General features: G+C 34.6%; 1 protein-coding gene across 3 annotated transcripts in view; it reads left to right on the top strand.

Moving 5' to 3' along the window:
• The window catches only part of SPOCK3 (SPARC (osteonectin), cwcv and kazal like domains proteoglycan 3), a 483,732-nt gene extending 460,792 nt beyond the window's left edge, over positions 1-22,940 (top strand). For all 3 annotated transcript variants that reach the window (XM_079142958.1, XM_079142957.1, XM_079142959.1), the window contains 4 exons: positions 15,893-16,114; positions 18,104-18,166; positions 20,620-20,757; positions 22,338-22,940. In XM_079142958.1, the coding sequence (XP_078999084.1) occupies positions 15,893-16,114; positions 18,104-18,166; positions 20,620-20,757; positions 22,338-22,507 (593 nt within the window). In that variant the 3' untranslated portion in view covers positions 22,508-22,940. The remainder of the gene's footprint in view (positions 1-15,892; positions 16,115-18,103; positions 18,167-20,619; positions 20,758-22,337) is intronic.
• Positions 22,941-24,726: the final 1,786 nt, after the last annotated feature.

The following is a 24,726-nucleotide window of genomic DNA, read 5'->3' as shown; positions in this document are numbered from 1 at the left end:
TCTGTAGACTGCACCTCCCATCTGACTGAACAAAGAATTACAGGTTGAAGTTGACCATGATGATGGAACTCGCTGTATTTGGGGGAGTCAGAATATCTTCCCTATACTGATAAACCTACTTTGGATTTAATAGAGAAATGTGACAGTATATCTCAAGAACAGATTAGAGGAAAAAATCATGGTTTTTTTTTCATTTAATTCTATTGATTTTTTTTAGATTTTTAAAAAATCATTTTTGTTATTGATACTCTGTGAATAGAATGATATCATTTTAAATAATAATTAAAATAAGAAGCTGAAGATAGTCATCTCATAATACCAATCTCTAACTTATTGGACATCATGAACAAAGTATTTGAGGTTTTTATCTGTTAAGTATCAGGACTATAAAAGTAGGGGCAAATATGCAAAAAAAGAAGTCAAAATATTTGTTTGTTTTGGTTGTGCAATGAAGTATGCATAACAGTCAATACTCATTGTTTACCATGTACAATATTCCCTTTGAGATAGATGGTTGTCATTTAATGAATTTGTCCCTCCAATGATATTTAAGTTACTAATGTAATTTTCATTAAAATAATTAGCTTTTTGCTATACTATCTGAAACTATTACAGACCTCACTTTCTATGACATTAGAATAAATGGAAACTACTTTTTCTATAGTTTCTTAGAAAATATTGATCAAAACTTTTACCTGATTATCTAATTATATAAGTTAGCATACAGTAAGAAATGAATGAATGACTGAAAGGAAATATGAGCTGGTACCAAACACTTTGCCATGTAGGAGAGAAATGGAGAAGGGATGAATTTTGCACACGTCTCCTTTTCAATAGTTCTTATCCTTAAATAACCTAAAATAACCAGCCTTTACCTCACTTCAAACAAAGCCTTTCACATGTGATATTTTCCAGTGCAATACATGGAGCAACAAAGACTCAAAGGTACATTCGAGAATAGCTGGCTGCAAACATTGGCCAAAAGAAGAGCCAATTTCTCATCAATTGCTGTTGAGCAGGAAAGCACATGTTAGGGTGAAACTTATGAATCAGCAAATTTGGAACTACAAAAAAACTAATTCAACCCAAGACACAATCCAATACAAGTTACCTGAAAATTCACAATTATATTTGTAAGTTAGTCTGTGATGTGTTAATGTAAATTATTTTCTTCCCATCAGTAGCACATAGTTTTTATCTGTTTACTGCCCAGTTATAATGATTTAAAATACAAATTAAGCCTTAACATCCTTTGTTTTCCTGTATCCTTACCTAATAACCCAGCAGTGTACTATCATCCTTAGTATTTATATACTTTCTATGTAGCTTCTAATGATAGCTAAACTAAATGCAGAATGGGTGATATACTCTCCAACTTATTCTTTTAGACTCCTGCACCAGATTGCTAAGAGGAATTAATTCAAATGTCGCTTTTAATTTTGATTGTCTGCTGAAAGCTGAGTATTCTTGAGGGTGTAATAGGACTTTCTGATGAATGTATTTCCTCATAGTAGAGGAACTTGCTTCATATTCACTGTTTACAGGTTTCAGAACACTGCATCCAGGAACCTCTATGACTCACTCCCTTACCTCTTCCATTAATTTCTCAGAGTCTCCTTTCTACTTCTCCACGTAAACACTACCACCCACACTCAGCCTTAGCCTCCTCATGATGCTACTTGGCTTCCCTTCCTAGCCTATATTACTACTTGATAATCTTTACTGCATTACTTTCTTTTTCTTCAAAATACTGTGTAAGCTTTAAGAATTCAGAAATGGATTTCACTCTGCAATCCCCAACTACTGGAAAACTGTTGTCACATGATATGGACTCAAAAGCACTTTGTATAATGAATAAGTTAATAAATCTTAACACACATTGTTATCTAGACATTATACTAGTTTCAAAAGAGTGACAAGAGGCCTGTAGCTAGCTGCTTTCTCATGATCTTGAAATCACATGCAGTTTTCTGGAGCACAGCATTGTGACAGTAGCAGGTTGGATTAAAAAGTTCAAGACTTGCCACTTCTATGGAAAGATGTCTTGCTTTTTAAAAAGGCAGTATATCCTAAAAGTGGAATATTAAACCATATGCAGAATGGGTGATATACTCTCTAACTTAATTTTTCTACTCTTAATACAAGATTGTTAAAAAGAATTAGTCCAAGTGTCTCCCAAAACCTGTGTATTCTTAAACCATATGATTTCATATTCCACTTTTAGGGTATACTGCCTTTTTAAAAAATTATCGTTAACCTCATACATTGGTCATCAGAGCAGAATTACTACATATTTTACATTAGTTAAACAACATATTGCTCTGCTAGGAAAGTAAAATATCCCCCAAATAATATTTTTTTCCTAATATTTGGTTTAGGAGTTATTCATAGCTCTCAAACACAATATGGCATGAATGTGAGATTTTTAGTTAACCATAATTTTTTTTTTTTTTTTCTGTTTTATTTCTTTTTCGGTACCAGGAATTGAACCTGGGGCATTTAACCAATGAGCCACATACCCAGCCCTTCTTAATTTTTATTTTGCAATAGAGTCTTGATAAGTTATTTAGGGCTTCACTAAGTTGTTGAGGCTGGTTTCCAACTCAGGCTCTTCCTGCCTCAATCCCCAAACTGTTGGGATTCCAGACGTGTGCCACTGTGCCTAGCAGTTACACAAATTTTGTCACAGATTTCATATAGAGAATTACCCAAACCATTGCCCCTCAAACTGCTTTTTATTTGAATCTTAGTGTAATTATTTCATAGTTAAAAATGGCTTGAAAAAGAAGGGTGATAATCTCATAGCTTTTAAAGAAATTAATCAAGCTGATAAAGTTTACCATTAGTTTTATCAATTTGTCTTCATTTTGTAAAAGATATCAGACCTCTGAACTATGTTTTGTTCAGATAGATTTTAAAGTAAACTGAAACACAAATAAATGACCATAGAAAATGACTCAGATAAAAAAAAGTCTTAAAAGGGGTTTTAGAATAAGAAGTTGAAATAAATGAAGCTGTGTAGCTCTGATTCTATTTATCATTACCTTGAAAATACTTGTTTGAGTTTTTGTTGAATAATTTTATTTTATAGCTATTATAATTTATATACTTTGATTTGCTTCTATTGATTAAATCTTCAGAAGTTAAATAGGAGAAATATAATACCCAGTGTTTTTAAAAACTATGAATGCAATGCAGAATATCTACTTTTTTCAAAGTGATATTGTACTCATTTTTATTTTTCAATTCGGAAAGCTTCAGAAGAACATCAGCATCATATGCAAAAATCCTCAGATTAACAGTCTGACTCAGATTATGATAATGTTGTATTGTTGCTTTCTTATGCACCAAATGTTCTCAGTCAGAGAAAATGATGGAATTACTTAAACCCCTAGGGAAAATGAGCACATTCTAATTTCTTACTAAGATATTGCTCTCTTTATGTCATGCTGTCTTCACATTGAGAGGAAGATTGAATTTGGAATCAGATGGCTTAAAAATAATGTCCCATTTTAATGCAATTAGGAGCCTTCTAGGTATAGCAGAGAACTTTATCTTTTGATAACAAAGGTTTAAGAAGTTTGAAGATAAATTTTCTTATTTTACACAGTAAATTGAAAGATACAGATCGTTGCTTATTTTAGTTGTTCTAATTACTGAGACATCTGACATTTTCTTTTATTAGGTAGAATTTGTAACTCTATCACAAAATTTAATTATATACTTTAGTATTACTAAGGTATTGTCTTAATCTATGGATATTTTAATTTTATCAAAATAATATATTTCACACTAAATTCAATTATGTACTTCTATTTTACTAAAAGTATGATTATAAAATAAAGATACTAAGTGAATGACATATTACAATAAAATTGTTTGTTATATCATTGTGTACTAGGAAATTATTGAACTGGATCTGCCAGGAACCAAACTTTGATTAACCTCTCGTCTTTAGGAACTATATTATTCCAAACACTGGAAATTATAACTAGTATTGGAAATTTTAGAATTAGAAAGTATTTTATTTCAAATGATAGAAATTGCTATTAGTATTGGAAATTTTAGGAACATTAAGTAGATTGATTCTCATGGTATGAATGAAAGATTGGCAAATTTATTACATTCTGTTTTCAATAAAATGAATGCCTGACTTTCAAAATATGACCATCTAGGATATTCAGAATGCTTTTAAACAGGAACCTGAACCTAATATAAAAGGAAATACCACCAGCTCCCCAAAATACAGTAGTGAAGAACCTAAGAGAAGACATCTGTGTAGAAAAATAAAAGAAAATTTTACATTACATTCCAATATTTCATACATATTCAGTCTGTTAAAACATAAGTGCAATCTTGTCAAAGTTTCACCAGTGCTACCGTGAGTAGTGCAAAGACTCCCTGAATGTTGGGATAATGGGTGTCTTGAAATCATCAAGAGGTGATAGCTAAAACCAAAGGGAAACCTATAAATAAAAGCAAATAAACACTACACAATGTTCTGTAATCTATCACCATTGATTTGTCCATTCCTTTTCAGTTTCTGTGCAGGATGCGCTTGAATGTCAGTTTGAGTTCGAAGAATTAGAACCACTTTTGAAATATTTTAAAGCACATTTGTCTGGTAATGCATTTCCCTGGGTATGCAGGAATTGCCTTTTTGGTGTCCTTGGCAGTGCATTATTGTGATGTGGGCAGATAAACACAACTGCTTCCAAGAGAGAGAATTTGGGGTCCACATTTTATTGGAGAATATTTTTGTGTTAAGAGTCCCCTTTCACTTTTAGTCTTTTGATGTCGTTTTCTGTGAGATGAGTCTCTTGGGGGCAGCATGTTGTTGGGTCTTTCTTTTTAATACAGTCTGCCAGTCTTTGTCTTTTGATTGATGAGTTTAGGCCATTAACATCCAGGGTTGTTGTTGAGATCTGATTTGTATTTCCAGTCATTTGGGCTTATTTTTGGTTTTTGACTTGACTTGGTTTCTCCTTTGATTTTTTTTTTTTTTTCCTTTGAGGTGGTTCCTCCCTTTGCTGACCTACATTGTTGTTTTTCATTTCTTCCTCATGGAATACTCTGCTGGGAATATTCTGTAGTGCAGGCTTTCTATTGATAGGTTTCTTTGATTTTTGTTTATCATGGAAGGATTTTATTTCGTGTTCAAATATGAAGGTTGGTTTTGCTGGGTATGGGATTCTTGGTTGGCAACCATGTTCTTTTCAGGACTTGAGGTGTGTTGTTCCAGGCCCTTCTAGCTTTTAGGGTCTGGGCTAAGAAATCTGCTGATATCCTTATTGGTTTTTCCCCTGTGTGTAATCTGCTTCTCTCTCGCGGCCTTCAAAATTCTATCTTAATTTTGTGTGTAAGGCATTTTTATTATAGTGTGCCTTGGTGTGAATATGTTGTGATTGTGCATTTGGTGCTCTTTAGGCCTCTTGTATTTGATTTTCCATTTCATTCTTCAGGTTTGGGAAATTTTCTGATATTATTTCATTGAATGGGTTGTTCATTCCTTTGATTTGTGTCTCTGTGCCTTCCTCAATCCCGATAATTCTTAGATTTGGTCTTTTCATGATGTCCCATAGTTCTTGGAGGTTTCCTTCATGATTTATTACCATCTTCTCTGTTTGGCCAACTTTGTTTTTTTTTTTTTTTTTTTTTTTTAAACAAATGGGATACATGTTGTTTCTCTGCTTGTACATGGCGTAAAGGCATACCATTTGTGTAATCATAAATTTACAGAGAGTAATGTTGTTTGATTCATTCTGTTATTTTTTCCCTTCCCCCCACCCCTCCCACCCCTCTTTACCCTCTATACAGTACTTCCTTCCTCCATACTTGCCCCCCTCCCTAACCCTAACTCTAACCCTAACACTAACCCTTCCCTCCCCCCCATTATGTGTCATCCTCCACTTATTAGCGATATCATTCGTCCTTTGGCTTTTTGAGATTGGCTTATCTCACTTAGCATGATATTCTCCAATTTCATCCATTTGCCTGCAAATGCCATAATTTTATCATTCTTTATGGCTGAGTAATATTCCATTGTATATATATACCACAGTTTCTTTATCCACTCATCAATTGAAGGGCATATAGGTTGGTTCCACAGTCTGGCTATTGTGAATTGAGCAGCTATGAACATTGATGTGGCTGTGTCTCTGTAGTATGCTGATTTTAAGTCCTTTGGGTATAGGCCAAGGAGTGGGATAGCTGGGTCAAGTGGAGGGTCCATTCCAAGTTTTCTAAGGAATCTCCACACTGCTTTCCAGAGTGGTTGCACTAATTTGCAGCCCCACCAGCAATGTATGAGTGTACCTTTCTCCCCACATCCTCGCCAACACCTGTTGTTGCTCGTATTCTTGATAATCGCCATTCTAATTGGGGTGAGATGGAATCTTAGGGTGGTTTTGATTTGCATTTCTCTTATTACTAGAGATGTTGAACATTTTTCCATATGTTTGTTGATTGCTTGTAGATCTTCTGCTGTGAAGCATCTATACATTTCCTTAGCCCATTTGCTGATTGGATTATTTGCATTCTTGGTGTAGAGTTTTTTGAGTTCTTTATAGATTCTGGAGATTAGTGCTCTATCTGAAGTATGATTGGCAAAGATATTCTCCCACTCTGTAGGCTCTTTCTTCACATTGCTGATAGTTTCCTTTGCTGAGAGAAAGCTTTTTAGTTTGAATCTATCCCAGTGGTTGATTCTAGCTTTTATTTCTTGTGCTAGGGGAGTCCTGTTAAGGAAGTCTGATCCTAGACCAACAAGGTGAAGATTTGGACCTACTTTTTCTTCTATAATCTGCAGGGTCTCTGGTCTGATTCCGAGGTCCTTAATCCATTTTGAGTTTAGTTTCGTGCATGGTGAGAGATATGGGTTTAGTTTCATTCTGTTGCATATGGATTTCCAATTCTCCCAGCACCATTTGTTGAAGAGGCTATTGTTTCTCCATTGCATATTTTTGGCACCTTTGTCTAGTATGAGAAAATTGTATTTATTTGGGTTTGTGTCCATGTCCTCTATTCTGTACCATTGATCTACCTTTCTATTTTGGTACCAATACCATGCCGTTTTTGTTACTGTTGCTTTGTAGTAGAGTTGAAGATCTGGTATTGCAATACCCCCTGTTTCACTCTTCTGCTAAGGATTGCTTTAGCTATTCTGGGTTTCTTATTCTTCCAGATGAATTTCATAATTGCTTGCTCTATTCCTGTAAGGTACACAATTGGGATTTTAATTGGAATTGCATTGAATTTGTATAGCACTTTAGGTAGTATGGCCATTTTGACAATATTAATTCTTCCTATCCAAGAACATGGAAGATCTTTCCATCTTCTAAGGTGTTCTTTAATTTCTTTCTTTAGTGTTGTATAGTTCTCATTGTAGAGGTCTTTCACCTCTTTTGTGAGATTGATTCTCAAGTATTTTATTTTTTTCGAGGCTATTGTGAATGGGGTAGTTTTCCTAATTTCTCTTTCTGAAGATTCATCACTTATGTATAAAAATGCGTTGGATTTATGGGCATTGATCTTGTAACCTGCTACTTTACTGAATTCACTTATGAGTTCTAAGAGTTTTCTGGTGGAATTTCCTGGTTCCTCTAAATATATAATCATGTCATCAGCAAACAGGGATAGTTTGAGTTCTTCTTTTCCAATTCGTATTCCTTTAATTTCTTTGGTTTGTCTAATTGCTCTGGCCAGAGTCTCAAGAACGATGTTGAATAGAAGTGGTGAAAGAGGGCATCCCTACCTTGTTCCAGTTTTTAGGGGGAATGCTTTCAGTTTTTCACCATTTAGAATGATATTAGCCATGGGCTTAGCATAAATGGCCTTTACAATGTTAAGGAATGTTCCCACTATCCCTATTTTTTCTAGGGTTTTGAGCATGAAGAGGTGCTGTATTTTATCAAATGCTTTTTCTGCATCTATTGAAATAATCATGTGATTCTTGACTTTAAGTCTATTAATATGGTGAATTACGTTTATTGATTTCCTGATGTTGAATCAACCTTGCATCCCTGGGATGAAACCCACTTGATCATGGTGCACTATCTTTTTAATATGTTTTTGTATGCGATTTGCTAAAATTTTGTTGAGAATTTTTGCGTCGATGTTCATTAAGGACATTGGTGTGAAATTTTCTTCCCTTGATGAGTCTCTGTCTGGTTTAGGTATCAGTGTGATATTGGCTTCATAGAATGAGTTTGGGAGGGTTCCCTCCTCTTCTATTTTATGGAATACTTTGAGAAGTATTGGAATGAGCTCTTCTTTAAAGGTTTTGTAGAACTAGGCTGAGAACCCATCTGGTCCTGGACTTTTCTTTGTTGGTAGGCTTTTGATGACTTCTTCTATTTCAGTACTTGAAATTGGTCTATTTAAATTGTGTATGTCCTCCTCGTTAAGTTTAGGCAATTCATATGTCTCTAGAAACCTGTTGATGTCTTCGAAATTTTCTATTTTGTTGGAGTATAGATTTTCAAAATAGCTTCTAATTATGTTTTGTATTTCACTCGTGTCTGTTGTGATATTTCCTTGTTCATTCCGAATTTTAGTGATTTGGGTTTTCTCTCATCTTCTCTTTGTTAGTGTGGCTAAAGGTTTATCAATTTTGTTTATTTTTTCGAAGAACCAACTATTTATTTTGTCAATTTTTTGTATTGTTTCTTTTGTTTCAATTTCATTGATTTCAGCTCTGAGTTTAACTATTTCCTGTCTTCTACTACTTTTGGTGCTGTTCTGTTCTTCTTTTTCTACGGCTTTGAGCTGTAGTGTTAGGTCATTTATTTGTTGAGTTTTATTTCTTTTATTAAATGCGCTCCATGAAATATATTTCCCTCTCAGTACTGCTTTCATAGTGTCCCAGAGATTTTGATATGATGTTTCTTTGTTCTCATTTACCTCTAAGAATTTTTTAATTTCCTTCCTAATATCTTCTGTTATCCATTCATCATATAATAGCATATTGTTTAATCTCCAGATGTTGGAATAGTTTCTGTGTTTTACTCTTTCATTTATTTCTAACATCAATCCATTATGATCTGATAGAATACATGCTAGTGTCTCTATCTTCTTGTATTTGCTAACATTAGCTTTGTGGCATAATATATGGTCTATTTTAGAGAAGGATCCATGTGCTGCTGAGAAGAAAGTGTATTCGCTCTTGGTTGGATGGTATATTCTATAAATGTCTGTTAAGTCTAAATTATTGATTGTGTTATTGAGATCTATGGTTTCTTTGTTCAATTTTTGTCTGGAAGATCTGTCCAGTGGTGAGAGAGGCGTGTTAAAATCACCTAGTATTATTGTGTTATGGTCTATTTGATTTCTGAAATTGAGAAGGATTTGTTTGACATACATGGATGAGCCACTATTTGGGGCATAGATGTTTATGATTGTTATATCTTGCTGATTTATGCTTCCCTTAAGCAGTATGAAATGACCTTCTTTATCCCTTCTGACTAACTTTGGCTTGAAGTCCACATTATCGGAAATGAGGATGGATACTCCAGCTTTTTTGCTGAGTCCATGTGCATGGTATGTTTTTCCCCATCCTTTCACCTTTAGTCTATGGGTATCTTTTTCTATGAGGTGAGTCTCTTGCAGGCAACATATTGTTGGATCTTTCTTTTTAGTCCAATCTGCCAGTCTATGTCTTTTGATTGATGAATTCAGGCCATTAACATTCAGGGTTATTATAGAGATATGATTTGGTTTCCCAGTCATTTGGTTCATTTTTTAAATTTTATTTATTTATTTGTTTGACACAATTTGTTTCCTCCTTTATTTGACAATTCCTTTAGGATAATTCCTCCCTTTGCTGATTTGCTTCTTTGTTTTTCATCTCTTCTTCATGGAATATTTTGCTGAGAATGTTCTGTAATGCTGGCTCTCTTTTTGTAAATTCTTTTAGCTTTTGTTTATCATGGAAGGATTTTATTTCATTGTCAAATTTGAAGGTAAGTTTTGCTGGGTATAAGATTCTTGGTTGGCATCCATTTTCTTTCAGGGCTTGAAAAATGTTGTTCCAGGCCCTTCTAGCTTTTAGGGTCTGGATTGAAAAATCTGCTGATATGCGTATTGGTTTCCCCCTGAATGTAATTTGGTTCTTTTCTCTCACAGCCTTTAAAATTCTGTCTTTATTTTGTATGTTAGGTATTTTCATTATAATGTGCCTTAGTGTGGGTCTGTTGTAATTTTGTGTATTTGGAGTCCTATAAGCCTCTTGAACTTGATTTTCCATTTCATTCTTCAGATTTGGGAAATTTTCTGATATTATTTCATTGAATAAATTGTTCATTCCTTTGGCTTGTTTCTCTAGGCCTTCCTCAATCCCAATAATTCTTAAATTTGGCTTTTTCATGATATCCCATAGTTCTTGTAGATTTTGTTCATGATTTCTTACCATCTTCTTTGTTTGTTCAACTTTGTTTTCAAGGTTAAATATTTTGTCTTCAATGTCTGAGGTTCTGTCTTCCAGGTGTTCTATCCTATTGGATATGCTTTCTATGGAGTTCTTAATTTGGTTTATTGTATCCTTCATGTCAAGGATTTCTGTTTGGTTTTTTTTCAATATCTCTAACTCTTTATTGAAATGATCTTTTGCTTCCTGTATTTGCTCTTTTAACTGTCGATTGGTGCGATCATTCAATGCTTGCATTTGCTCTTTCATCTCGTTTGCTTCTCTGATCATTTTAATTATGTACATTCTGAACTCCTTTTCTGTCATTTCTTCTGCCATGCTGTCATTGAGTTTTATTGATGTAACATCTAGATTTGTTTGCAGCATTTTCTTTCCTTGTTTTCTCATATTGTTCAGGTATCAGTGGACCGCTGAGATATTGCAGATTTCCTCTATTGACTTACAATGTCCCTGAAGATTTCTATATATATCCCCCCTTAGCCTTCAGTAGTCTGAAGTCTTGGAGGAAGTTGATAATGCGGTGCTCCACAAGGAAGCTGCCTCTCTTGGAGTGGTGGCCTTCAGGTGGGGTATAATCCCTGCTAGTGGGCAGAGGTGCCTCCACTTGTTGACCAATGATCATCCAAAGGGGACCTAGGCTGCGGGCTGAGGCAAGGCCTGTTTGGGCCTGAGTCTGGTTTTACCGTCCTTGTGGGGAAACCTCACCTGGCAGGGAAGACTCACCCGGTGGGGAGGTGTCGCTGGTCAGTTCCCTCCTAGAGGTTCCCCTCAATTTACAGCTACCGCCTGGGCTGGGCTGCCTTCCTCTGCAAAGTTTCCAGGGGCCCGGCCCTACCTCCTGGGCCTGGGAGCCTCACCCTTCACAGATGAATCTCCTTAGGCTGCCCCTCCTCAGAGAATCTGCCCGCAGGCCTGGAACCTTCGCTCTGCCCTAAGCCTTTCTCTGTGCGGCTCTTCCACCAAGAAGCCTCCTAGATCCTGGGACCCTGCTCTGCACCTAATCGCCTGGCTATGTGGCCCCTCCTCTGAGCAGCCACCTGGGGCCCCGTACAATCGCTCTGAGTCCCAGAGATCCGCCACACGCCTCTTCCTCCAGACTGCCACCCAGTATTCCAGTGTGGTCACTAGGAGTCCAAGAAACTCACTGCGTGCCTCCTCCTCCCACCAACCACCTGTAGCCCTGGGCAATCAATCACTCCGAGTCGAAGTGACCCTCCCCGTTCCTCCTCCTTCTCCAGATAACCCCCCGGGTGTTCAGGAGCAGTCGCTCTCAGTGGCTCTGAATCCACGTGACCCGCTGCACCCGTCCTCTGGGCAACCGCCCGGAACTCTGGTGCGGCCACTCAAGACCAAGCGACCCACCACGCTCCTCCTCCAGGCAGCCCCCCTGTGTTCAGGAGCTGTCACTTTAAGTCCAAACAACTCACCACTCGCCTTCTCCTCTGAGCAGCCGCCTGGAGCTCTAATGCAGTCACTGCGAGTCCAAACGACCCGCCGCGCTCCTCCTCCTCCTCCTCCTCCTCCTCCTCCTCCTCCTCCGGGCAGGCCCTGGGGTTCAGAAGTGGTCTGAGTCCAAACAGCTCACCACGCAGCTTCTCCTCTGGCAACCGCCTGTAGCTCTGGTGTAGTCACTCTGAATCTAAGCAGCCACGCTCCTCTTCCTCGTCGTCCTCAGGGCAGGCGCCAGTGTTCAGAAACAGTCATTCTGAGTCCAAACTGCTCGCCGCGCGGCTTCTCCTCTGGCAACCACCTGTAGCTCTGGTGCAGTCACTCCAAATCCAAGCGGCCACGCTCCTCCTCCTCCTCCCCAGGGCAGGCCACGGTGTCCTGAGTCCACACAGCTCTCCTCGCCACTCCTCCCCTGGGCAGCCGCCGGAGCCCCAGTGGTTGCTCCGAGTCCCAGTGCTGTGCCGAGCAGCCTCCTTTACGGGGCTCCCAGTTGTCGGAGTTCACTGCTCCAGCCTGTTTGGCCAACTTTGTTTTCAAGATTGAATGTTTTGTCTTCATTGTCTGAGGTTCTGTCTTCCAGGTGGTCTAGTCTTTTGGTGATGCTTTCCATCGAGTTTTTTATTTGGTTTATTGTTTCCTTCATTTCAAGGATTTCCATTTGGTTTTTTTGAGAATCTTTCTTTGTTGAAATGATCTTTTGGTTCCTGCAGTTACTCTTTCAACTGCTTATTGGAGTCATCATTCATTGACTGCATTTACTCCCTTATCTTTTGCTTCATGAATCATTTTAATGATGTGTGTTCTGAACTCCTTTTCTGGCATTTCTTCCACCATGCTGTCACTGGATTCTCTTATTATAGAGTCTAGGTTTGTTTGGATCGTTTTCTTCCCTTGCTTTTTCATGTTGGTCACGTCTGTTACCCTCTGGCAGTGCAGATCTGGGGTGTTGCAGTTTCCCTCCTGTGGGCTTGTGGTGACCCTATGGGCTTCCGAGGCTTCTTGAGGGGGAGATCAATATTAGCAGCGTCTAGTATAATTTGCAGTCCTATAGCAAGTATCCTCTATGAAGATGTTAACAATATTGTCATAGTAAACAGAAAAAAAAAACTAATAAGTGAAAGTATATAAAGAGAGTTGGCATCTGTTCACAAATTATATTCACTACCTGCATCATGAGGTAAAAATTATTAGCAGTTAGAGATTTATGATTTTCTAATCTACCTCGTTTTCATACAAAATATATACTCATATAAACATACTTTTACTGTAGACACCTTTTAGCATAATGAAATAATACTATGTACAAAATGTGAGAATCTGCTTAATATTACTATTTTAATCTTGTAATACTACATTGTTTTACAAGTATTTTCTGACTACATCATTTCCATTTTTATTTTAAAGTAACTTTGTTAATGTTCTTTAAGAAAGTCTTTCTCACAAAAATAATAAACTTTGCATCTTTCCAATGTATACCTTTTTACATTTAAATCCTTCACTGTGTTTATAAGATTGGATTCTGACATCAAATTTTGTTTCCCTACTGACTTAAAATACCATCTTTGAAATTATTTAATCCAGGCTTATTTTTGGCTGGATTTTCTTTTTAATTTCTACATGTATTTGTTTTTACTTCCGTTATTGATTTCTAATGTCATTTTGTTATGTTTCTGAATAATGCTTTGTGTGATTTCAGTTTGTTTAAGTTTGGTAAGGTGTAGTTTATGATCAGAATGTGTCTCATGTGTACCTAAAAATAACTCCTATTCTGTTATTATTTTTTGGACTATTCTTTTAAAGTAAATTATGAAAATATTTTTCATAACTGATTATACTGTTCAGATCTTCTATACCCTTTATGCGTTACTGTCATTTGTTCTATTTATTGGTCATAAAAGATTGGTGAAATCTCCTTATATGATTGGGGGCTTGTCTATTCCTCCATTTAGGTCTATTTGATTTTTTTTCCTCAGACATTTCATGTGTTCACCTTACGTATATTACACATTCAGAATCATTATGTCTTGTAATTCAACTGTGTCATTATGTGATGTTCCCTTCTCATCAGGAAAACATTCCTTAGTCCGTATTCAGATTTATTATTAATATGTTCAGTCTGGCTTTCTTTTCACTTAGTGCCTCAGAATATATTTTTTAAAGCCTTTTAATTTCAATGTAGTATGTCTTGTTTTTTTTAATTTGGCCTTGAGGAAAACATACCTGTCTTGTTTGTTTTTATCCAAGTTGACATTCATTGACTTTTAATTAATATGTTTAAAGCATTTACATTTGATTAGTTATTGACATGGTTTAATTGCAATCTATATTAAGTTCAGTTCTTTACTATTTTATACCTCTTTTTTGCCATTATTCTCCTCTTTAAATACCTTATTTTAGATGCATTAAGTATTTTTATGACTTCATTTGGTCTGCATTTTAGTTTGTTTTTATCACATTTTAAATGTTTTTTGATAGCTGCCCCATCATTTACAACATACAAATTTAGTTTGTCACACTTAACATTCATATGTCTTGTTCTTTTGTATATAATACAAGGACTTCCAACTCTAATATCTCCGATGTTTTGTACTATTTTTTCTACTCCTGTTTCCTCTCTTATCCTACTGGCATTTTAATTACTTCTCTTTAGACTCTTCCATGATGGTCCATAGCTCTTGTATGTTCTCTTTACTTCTCTTCTTCCCGTTTCTCTTACTTCCACAGAGGTCCTACCCCTCTGCTAATGATGCTAATGATAGAATTCTTTAACAGTCTACACTGAGGATATTCTCCTGAATCTTTCCCAGGATCAGTATTTTCCCTGAGTGCAGTAGATCCTTATTCATATTTTTAGAGTGACCCAATATCTGGCTTTCCTCTAGAATTTGCGGGTTTGTTCCATGAGGGATACAGGGATGATGGATGTAGGTGAGTCTCTGCACCTTTCCTCCAGTAACTGTTCTCAGGTGACATCCTCGGGTCTCTTGCTCTCTCTTCCTTGATCATGTTTGCGGATGCCTGTGGAAGAGTGTCAGTCAAAGTAATGAATTCCCCTTCCTTCTATGGCTTACAGAGTTGAGTTCTGTCATCTAGCTCACACTCAGTCTTCAGAAATTCCTCAACAAATTCAATCAGATTTGTTTGAATAGCTTATACCATGTCTGCTGTTTCGGTGAGAGCTCACATCCCGTCTCCTTTTGGAGTCACATTGTATTTTTATTTTTCAGAATCTTAAGTTATTTTTTTTAAAGGACTCAAAATGCTGATATTGCCTCTGATACTATTTGGGACACGAACCTTAGTGAAACCTCTGGCTTATCCAGGTTAACCCATCTTTGGTACCCATAGCTGAAATGCAAGCCTACTTCTGTCATTTCTCTACATTACTCCCTACTCTCTAGTAGGCAGTGCACCCTACTGCCGGCCCCCCACACTATTACACATTTGTAATTGTAAAAATTGCTTTGAGGGAAGCAGAAGACAGAGTAATTGTGTAATACAACCTGATGGTTATTCTCTGGTCAACAGTTTCAACTGAAGTCCAAAATCACCGTAGTTCTAGCAAGTAACAGGGCATTGTTGAAGTTCTTAATTATTTTGTGTTATGTTTGTGTGAAAATAGTATTTTTAATTTCTTTGAATGAAAATGAATTTTAGTTCTTTATAACAATATTAATCAGATATATGTAATACACATAAATATTTATTAAAACAATTATCACAATAAACTTGTTTCAGAAAAAGCTTGAACAGTAAAATGTAAATACTGTTTAATTACAGTATTAACTGTCATTGGAGGAATGATTAATTAGTACCAGATGCCTTCTCGTTAATTAATTCTCACCATTTTCCTCAAAGGTAAATATTTCTCTCTTCACTTTACTGTGAAACAAATTACCCAAGATGAAATGTAAAGCCCTTCTTCTCTGACTATCCATTAGGTCCCCTGCACTAATTACCCATTTTGTTGAGGTGCTTTGCTTTCATATTTAGCTAATCATTTTCTTTATTTGCCTTTAGGATTTGATACCAGTATTTTGCCAATTTGCAAGGATTCACTTGGTTGGATGTTTAACAGACTCGATACAAACTATGACCTATTGCTGGACCAGTCAGAGCTGGGGAGCATTTACCTTGATAAGAACGAACAGTGCACCAAGGCATTTTTCAATTCCTGTGACACATACAAGGACAGTTTGATATCAAACAATGAATGGTGCTACTGCTTCCAGAGACAGCAAGGTAAAAGATGAGACACCTGTACATGCAAATCATGGACCTCCATTTCAAATTTTATGTGATATTTCATGATGAAAAAATAACCATAGTCTGCACCTCATTCATTTCACTAGATTTTTTCTAATTTGCGTGTTTACAAAAAGAGCCATAAGCAGCATGTTGAACAAAGTAACTCTGCTAAAAATGCAAACATGCTAAGTGAGATGAAAAATGGTAATTAATATTTTATATTAATGTACTTCATTATAGTTTCCATTATGAACCACCAAGAAGCACACAGAGATATGAGAACATAGATATTAAAAGTAATCATTAAAATTAATTTGCTATCTGCTTTGCCCATGGTGTAAAATAAATGGTTTTTTTTATCACTATACTGTGGAGTTTTAATGTTCTATTTTGTGATCATATTAAATGAGCTGAATGAACCACAGCATTTACCATAAAGTTATTTTTACTCATTTCTATTTTGAAATGACTGAGTCTTTCAACTTTTACAAAATAGTTCAGCTTTTCAAAAATTCACTAGCAAAGAAAGTGCTTCAATATTCTGGTAAAAGTGAAACAAGATGAAGAATTGAAATGCTGCTAGTTCTTTATACACCCTTCTTTATTAGGAAATGCAAACCAAATGTAAATTTGGAAACATGTTACAGAATCAAAGGAATTAACACTTTGTACCAAGTACATATAGAGAAATAGATCTAAAGTTCACATCCCAATAAAGTTTTGGGAAACTAAGAAGATAACGTTATGTATAATTTCAAGGCTATTCAAAACAACCTTGAAAAGAGTTTGATGTGATACACCTACTATTAAAATGCTTTTTAAGATTTTTAAAAGTTAAGAGAATGACCAAGCTATTTTAAATTATGTCAATGATTCCATTATTTCATATAGAAGTATGAACACATTTTATGGGGGTTTCACTATCTCAATTACTTTTTCATATTTAGTGATAGTTTTATTATTAGGGATAAAATGATTATCCATAAATTGAGCAGGATTAGCTGAGTAGGGTAGCTTAACTAATTATAAACCATTTTAAACAAAGTTTAAACACTGAATTTGCTGTGTTAAAAATGTTAATTGTATGCACACATAAGAACATGTCAACTTTACTACATATATGCTGTCTAGTTCATTTAACACTCCTAAAAAACTAGGCAAGGCCCAGTGGCACATACCTCTTTGTGTGTGTGTGTGTGTGTGTGTGTGTGTGTGTGTATGTGTGTATGTGTGTGTGTATACATATGTGCTTATGAATAAGAAAATGAGAAAAACTATGTTGTGACTATTTAGAATTTTCTACTTCTCTAAAATACCTCTTTGAAATGATTAAGTTTGCAAAATGGACAAATGAGTATTTTCAAATTTATTTAAATGTTTTAAGTATATTTTGAAAATAATGGCTAATCATAAATTATTGTATATTATGTCCTATTTCTAAATTTCATATATAACGAAGCATTTGGGTTAAAATAGACCAAAATGCATTATTAAACTTATACATACATTAGAATTTATGAGTTTCTCTGACACAATTTGAAAGAAGTATTAACTTTTCCATAGATTACTTTACAATGGAAAATTATTTCTCTATATCTTAGAAACTATTTTAAATGAGGAAAATCCATTAATTGGGCAGCAATCAGTTGGAATTTTATTACTGCCCTAAGATTTTTAATAGTAAAAGATAAGAAATATTTTCATCATATAAGTATTTGGCCATTTTCTTTTCTCATCCAATTCAGTCATTCTGAGGAAAACCAGGATGATGAGAGAGTAATAACGCTCTCTCTCCACCCCCCCACATACATACACACACACAAAATCTACATGATTGTATCTGTATAAGGCAAGAAACACAACCAATATGTAATGTGTGTCTTCTAAAAGTATGTAAAGACTCACTGAAGATTGATGACATAGAAGTTACACATTCTTTGTTCGACTAAAATCCTAGAGGTGACATTTTTAATGTCATTGCAGACCCACCTTGCCAGACGGAGCTCAGCAATATTCAGAAGCGACAAGGGATAAAGAAGCTCCTAGGTGAGTCATAGCTCATTCTTCTGAAGGCTTTATTGCTTACATAAATAACCCCAGGGAAACAGCAACATGAAATCAATATTAATCCAACAAAGATGGACTGCACTAAATTTCAGCAACAAAATTTATGAACTTTTTGAAAGCCATTAAACTTACTTTTATTACCTCACCTATTGAAAGATATTATCTCTATTTTATTACCCTAATATAATGTTCATTTTGAAAGTTATTAAGTAAAAAAAGATTTAAACAATAATAAAGTTAAAACGTCAGCAGAAACTTCTAATTCTGTGGTTCATAATGTAAGAATTGATGGATAGATAGATAAATATAGATATATATGCACAGAGAATATATAAAGCAAGTATTTGTATAGATGGGGGAAAATGCTGAGTGCCTCAGAGAAGTTTCAATATATTCTTTAGTGTTTTCATGAGTATTTTTTGCTATATTACTTTTAGCAAGGAAATGTATGTGTCGATGAATGGATAAACAGTTAGGCAGGTAGATAGACTGACAGATAAATAGATAATTGCAAATTTTACCATGAGCCTTGAACTATTTGAATGTTTACTAATCAACAGGTCATCAAACTATTACATGTAATTACTGCATATTCCTATAAGTTTCTTAAATAAAGTATCTTTAGAATTATTTTAAATTCTTAAAAATTTACAAAATTAGTGTATAGTTTCCATACATTCTTTACCCAGCTCTTCCTAAAGACGACCTCTTGTATGCACCAAATAATCATAGCCCATTTTAAAAATCTAAAAAATTAATATTTCTATAATCCTGTCAGCTAAGGATCAGGTTTTATTTAGATTAGTTTTATCACAGGTTTAATTTTGTCTTTTGATATACACAGCAGGACACCACCCAGGCAGTATGTCTTTTAATTATGTTAATGCATTTGTCTATTTAAAGGCATGTAACTTCATGATGTCTCTGGATCTGATTAATCTGTTTTACATTTTGATGTGCTATCCTTGTAATTGCACTATATATTTTATGTTTAGATTAGATGATTTTTCATATTAGTTAAAAATCATTAGTTCAGGGACCATTGTACAAAATATCAAGTCTAATGGTAGAAATAAAGCTTTTCTAGGTATGAAAATGACTGATGATAAAAACTACAATCTGTTGTATTTGTCTTAACATGTTACAAGATGCATGAGGTATTACAGTTCACAAGTGGAAATAATACACTCTTATATAAGTTTGTCTCTGAAAATCAACATTTTGCCACATACAATGGGAAAAGTCATTCAAATTCAACTGAAAAATATTTTACCCTTGACCAAAGTCTATTAATAACAAAATCTATTCAAATGCAGGCTTTGATTACTGAAAGTTACACACACAGGGAATGCCTGACTAGAGTCACCTTACTTTTCTTTTACAATATAAAAATCATTACTAGAGAGTACTGACAGTCTTAAATATTTCCTCTAATTTGGGTGGGAGAATAGTGCATATCTAAAAATTGATCAGTTGATATTTAGGAGTAGGGCATCATTTATTCCAATTTGTTGTTTGGGATGATGCTCAACAGAACTAGCACTTTCCTTATTAGTGCTCTCTTTCACTTTCAAAGTGGACTGGCATAAAACATGCAAGCTTTTATGTCAAATAATGCTATTTTAAGATGTAAATATTGGAAAGCTGATTTTCTTATTTTTCATGGTCTTAAATTTTAAGAATTTTGAGGGCATATTTAAGTCACATCTTAAAATGAAACAGGGAAGAAAAGGGATTCCAGGTGAGATTAAAAAGATGAAAAGGCATTGAATTTGGGGGAAACAGATCCTTGGTATGAAAAGATCTTAAAAAATATGAATGAAAATTTTGGAGAATAAAAATAGAAAGTTGTTAGTGATGAGATGGTGAGAGGGAGGGTCTTTTGTACCACATCCGGGCTCTTGATGATGGAATGTGAGCATAGCCTCACATAGTAATGCTGTACTCTACCTCCGAAAACACTGCACTTTCCAGAATGAGGAATGTTAAGATGGTCATTTCCTTAAAACAGGATATGAATCCATAAGATGTAAGCAGTTCACGATGGCAGAACCAGTTCCAGGGCAGCAAAGCACGTACCAGTTTTCTTCTACAGGTTTCACTACTGTGTAGCCTGAAATACAGTGGGCACTTCACATGCCTATGTCTTAACTACACAGAGTCCTAATGAGTGCCTATCAAAAGGTGCATGCCTGTAATCCCAGCTGCTTGGGAGGCTGAGACAGTAGAATCATGAGTTCTAAGCCAGCCTCAACAACGGTGAGGTGCTAAGCAACTCAGTGAGAACCTGTCTCTAAATAAAATACAAAATAGGGCTGGGAATGTGGCTCAGTGGTTGAATGCCCCTGAGTTCAATCCCCCCGCCCCACACACACAAAGGCTATTGGTAAAATACACATGTGCGTTTGTGTGACTGTTTGCATATTTCACAGGACAGTACATCCCTCTGTGTGATGAAGATGGTTACTACAAGCCGACACAATGCCATGGCAGTGTTGGGCAGTGCTGGTGTGTGGACAGATATGGAAATGAAGTCATAGGATCCAGAATAAATGGGGTTGCAGACTGTGGTAAGCAGAGAATTATTTTCATATTTCCCAAGCACAATAGTAAGTTCTCAGATCCTCATTAATTTGTCCAAGAACTTAATGAAGATCTATTGTATTCAGACAGGTTAACTGACCGATTAACATAGATTATTTAGGAAAAGATAAAGAATAAATGATACAAAATAATTTAATCCTTAAATTTCTGTTGTACATTAATTTGATCCGCAACATTTTTAATAGTTTGATTTTGGTTTTCTGACCTGGCCAATATGATTAGATTTTAGTGAGAAGTAGTACTCAATAGTAACTTTATATAATTTTAATATGTGGAGAACATTTCTTTGTAATGGGTAAGTTAAAGAGTTAGTACTACTAAATACTTCAATTATTGGTGTTGCCAGTGGTGGGTAAAATGTTAATTTTTATGTTGTGATGAAAATTATATGACGAGTTAAAAGTGGACAAAGAAAGTATTTTGGAAGCATAATTTCTTAGCATGCTGTGATTAAGAAAATGCAGGTAGTAGGAAAACAGAAACATTCTCTTCCCATAAGATGGAAATTACAGTGTGCAATGATTTCAACCAATTTATAAACAATTAATTATATTAATTGGATTTGTTATAATTAGATACCAAAAATTATAAGTGTAACTATTCAGAAGAGTAAAAACTGAAGACTCACTAGCATTTGAGAAGTTGAAAAGTGAGCATATACTGAGATATGAGTGAGCATTGTTACCTCCCAAAGAATTATTAGCTACTTTTAAAATATTTTTTAAAATATTGACTAGCAGTATTATTTTTCTATTGTTGAAGTAACAAATTCCCACAAATTTAGTGGCTCAATCTACAAAAATTTGTCATTTTGCCAATCTACGGGTCATGAGTAGATCTCAGGTCTCACTAAGTTGAACATAGAAGTATCATTAGGGTGGGGCTTCTTGCTGCGGCTATTGAGGAAAATCAGTGTGCTTGTCTTTTCTGCCTTCTAGAAGTCACATACATCCCTTGGCTCATGGAGACTTTCCCTCAGTTTCAAACTAACTTTGCTTCTCTTTCTCCATTCTTCTTTAGTAGTATCTCCTAACTCTGTCTGGAAAGGTTGTTGATTTTAAGGACTGAACTGACAATTGGGGCTTGCATGGATAAACTGGGATAGTCTCCCCATTGCAGGTTACAAGGACCTAATCATATATGCAAAGTTCCTTTTCCATGTAAGGTGTATTATCTATAGGTTCTAGGGATCATGAGGTAAACATTTGGGAGAGGGGGACAATTATTCTGCTACCACACTTACAGAAGAAATTTTAAACACTTTAAGATCAATGTCTCATGTGAACTTCCATAAAAACTGAACTGAGATCAAAATTACTGAATTGGAAATCTTACCTCAATAATTATTCTGCTATTAGCACACACATTTAAAAAATGATAGAGATTTAACACGTAACATTTTACCAAATAATGCTTTATTTTTTATCTTCATTAAAGTTATGAGCGAATTAAAACTTTATTAATTTTCTTAATTTTCACTAAAATTTTATCTTTGATATCATATCATCCCACTGCTCAGTCAAATAAATGTAATGCTTACTTTTAGCTGTAGATTTCGAGATCTCTGGAGATTTTGCAAGTGGAGATTTTAATGAATGGACTGATGATGAAGAAGATGAAGATGATATCATCACTAATAAAGATGAGATTGACGATGATGACGAAGATGAAGGCGATGATGATGATGATGGCGATGACCATGATGGGTATATTTGATTGATGACAGCTGAGGTCAATAAATTCTACATTTCTAATATTTACAAAGTGATAGCCTATGAAGAATTACCTTCTTGCCCCAAAACAAAATTATTTCAAACCTCACATATATTTTGTATAATTGTTTCAAATATGGCAGGCAAAGTCATAGAACTTTATGTTTAAATAAGAATTCTTTACTTTAAGTTTTATATGTCTTAGAGAAAAAGAAAACACATATGCAGTATAGCCAGACAAAGGAAAGTGGTGGAGACCTACTAAAATAAATTCTGAATAAGAGCCAACATTGTAAATGTTTGTTCCTTAACAAAATAACAATGAACAAGTGCTTGGGATGACCTGTTTTGTTTTTCTGAAAGTCCCACTTAAATTTACAAATTATTAGTGACCTGAACCCTGAGGATTTTATAAAATTATGCACAATCCAAATCTTTCCAAAGTAGCATCAGGGTAACAGTGATACTACATGGTAAGACAAAGTGACCATTGTTGAATTTTTATGAACATGTTTACGTTAACAGTGACACTTCTAATTATGAAGTTATGCTGGATATGATAGGATATTTTATAAAATGGTAAGTATGGAAAACCATGGATTCTGAATGTTAGCAGTTTAGTTGTTCTTTCTACTTTTTCTTTTAAATCGAATGACAGTCTTAAATATATATATATAATATATATATTTTTAATATTCTTAAGCAGCATGACTTTTAGATTTCTCTGTCTTTCTGACCATCCATTTAGGGTACAGAATTTAATTTAGGAAGACAAAAGGAAAGATTCATTTTAACCATATTTTCACTAAAAGTTTTTCATTTGCCCCAAGTTCAAATTTTAAAATCTTAATTCTAATTTATTTTGTATTTTAGATAAATATTTGCATTTAATCTTAGAATTATGCCATTTTTGTTCATAGTGCTGAAGCTTAGAGAACGTATTGTATGGTGCCTTGCAAAAATAGAAATAGAAAGGGTTAGCATGCATACCAATGTAGGATATTAGGCAATATTTAAGCACACCTAATTAACAAATTAATACCAGTAAAGGTACTGCTTCTGGAATGAAGAAAATGGAATATGTTTCTTTCTTTTTTTCTATTGTTACATAATTACCATGTGGACTGGTTTATAATTATTGTGTAGAGTGGCATTTAAGATTTAACTGTAACAAAAAATTACTTTAATTGCTATATTTCAGTTAGCATGTTAATTAATTGTGTAGACATTTTGACACACCATCACTTTTAAGTATATCAGACCAATGGTTTTGTGCCCATAATAAAAATGGAAAAACCTGTTGAATGTTATACATTGGTATTTTTAATTTCAACAGTGGGTTAACTGGTTTCCTGGTATACTATTCATTGAAAGCAAAATTGGTGAATTCTTTCCATTTTATTTATACACACTAAATAAAAACTTTAATGTTGACCTTACATAATATTTAAAGTATAATGCATTTTCTTTTTTACTGTTTATGTATAGTTTACAAAATAAAGAATCTTGTAACCAAATAAACTGTTCCTTAATGATTTTTCTGGTGTATACATGGTAGCATGAAGGATTCTTCATCTATCCCCTGATTTTTAAAATGAGGGGATAGTAAAATGATTTTTTAATATCCAAAAATTTGCCTGGAAAGTTTTCTGTGGTTTTTGAATTTCAAAACTAGAGTTGTTGGCATCTTGAATATTGTTTTTCAAGATATGCCAAAAGTGATTTTATCGTTGGTCTGTGTTGTTTCATTTGCCATATATTGCAAAGTAAATAATTTTCTTTGTTAAAGCAGTATTTTAAAACCATTTTTTGTGGTATCAAACAATATATTTAGCTAACTTTCTAGCATTTCTCAAGAGTGGTTAGAAGGCCTTGTCTCTTTAACAAATAATATAAGCATAACAAAATACAACTGTGAATTGCTTGGGAAAAGGCCAAAGCAACAATTCTATACAGAAATTTAGCAAATTAATTCAAAATAACAGACATGGTGGTCATGAAATTAAACTATTTTTTGAATTGTCTCCTTTCAGACTCTTAGGAAAGCAACTAATTCAACAGAAAATATTAAACTGAAAACATACTAATGAACTTATATAAATTATTTTTATGTACAAAATGACTTGTATGTATGTCTATAAATTCTATTTGCGACAAATATTAGCTCTGTTGATCATACTTTGATTCATTTTGAATATTTGCCTCAACATAATTGTACCTCTA

The sequence above is a fragment of the Sciurus vulgaris genome, assembly GCF_902686455.1.
Source record: "Sciurus vulgaris genome assembly, chromosome: 5".
In the NCBI taxonomy this organism is placed as follows: domain Eukaryota; kingdom Metazoa; phylum Chordata; class Mammalia; order Rodentia; family Sciuridae; genus Sciurus; species Sciurus vulgaris.
This window is presented reverse-complemented; position numbering and strand designations above follow the sequence as displayed.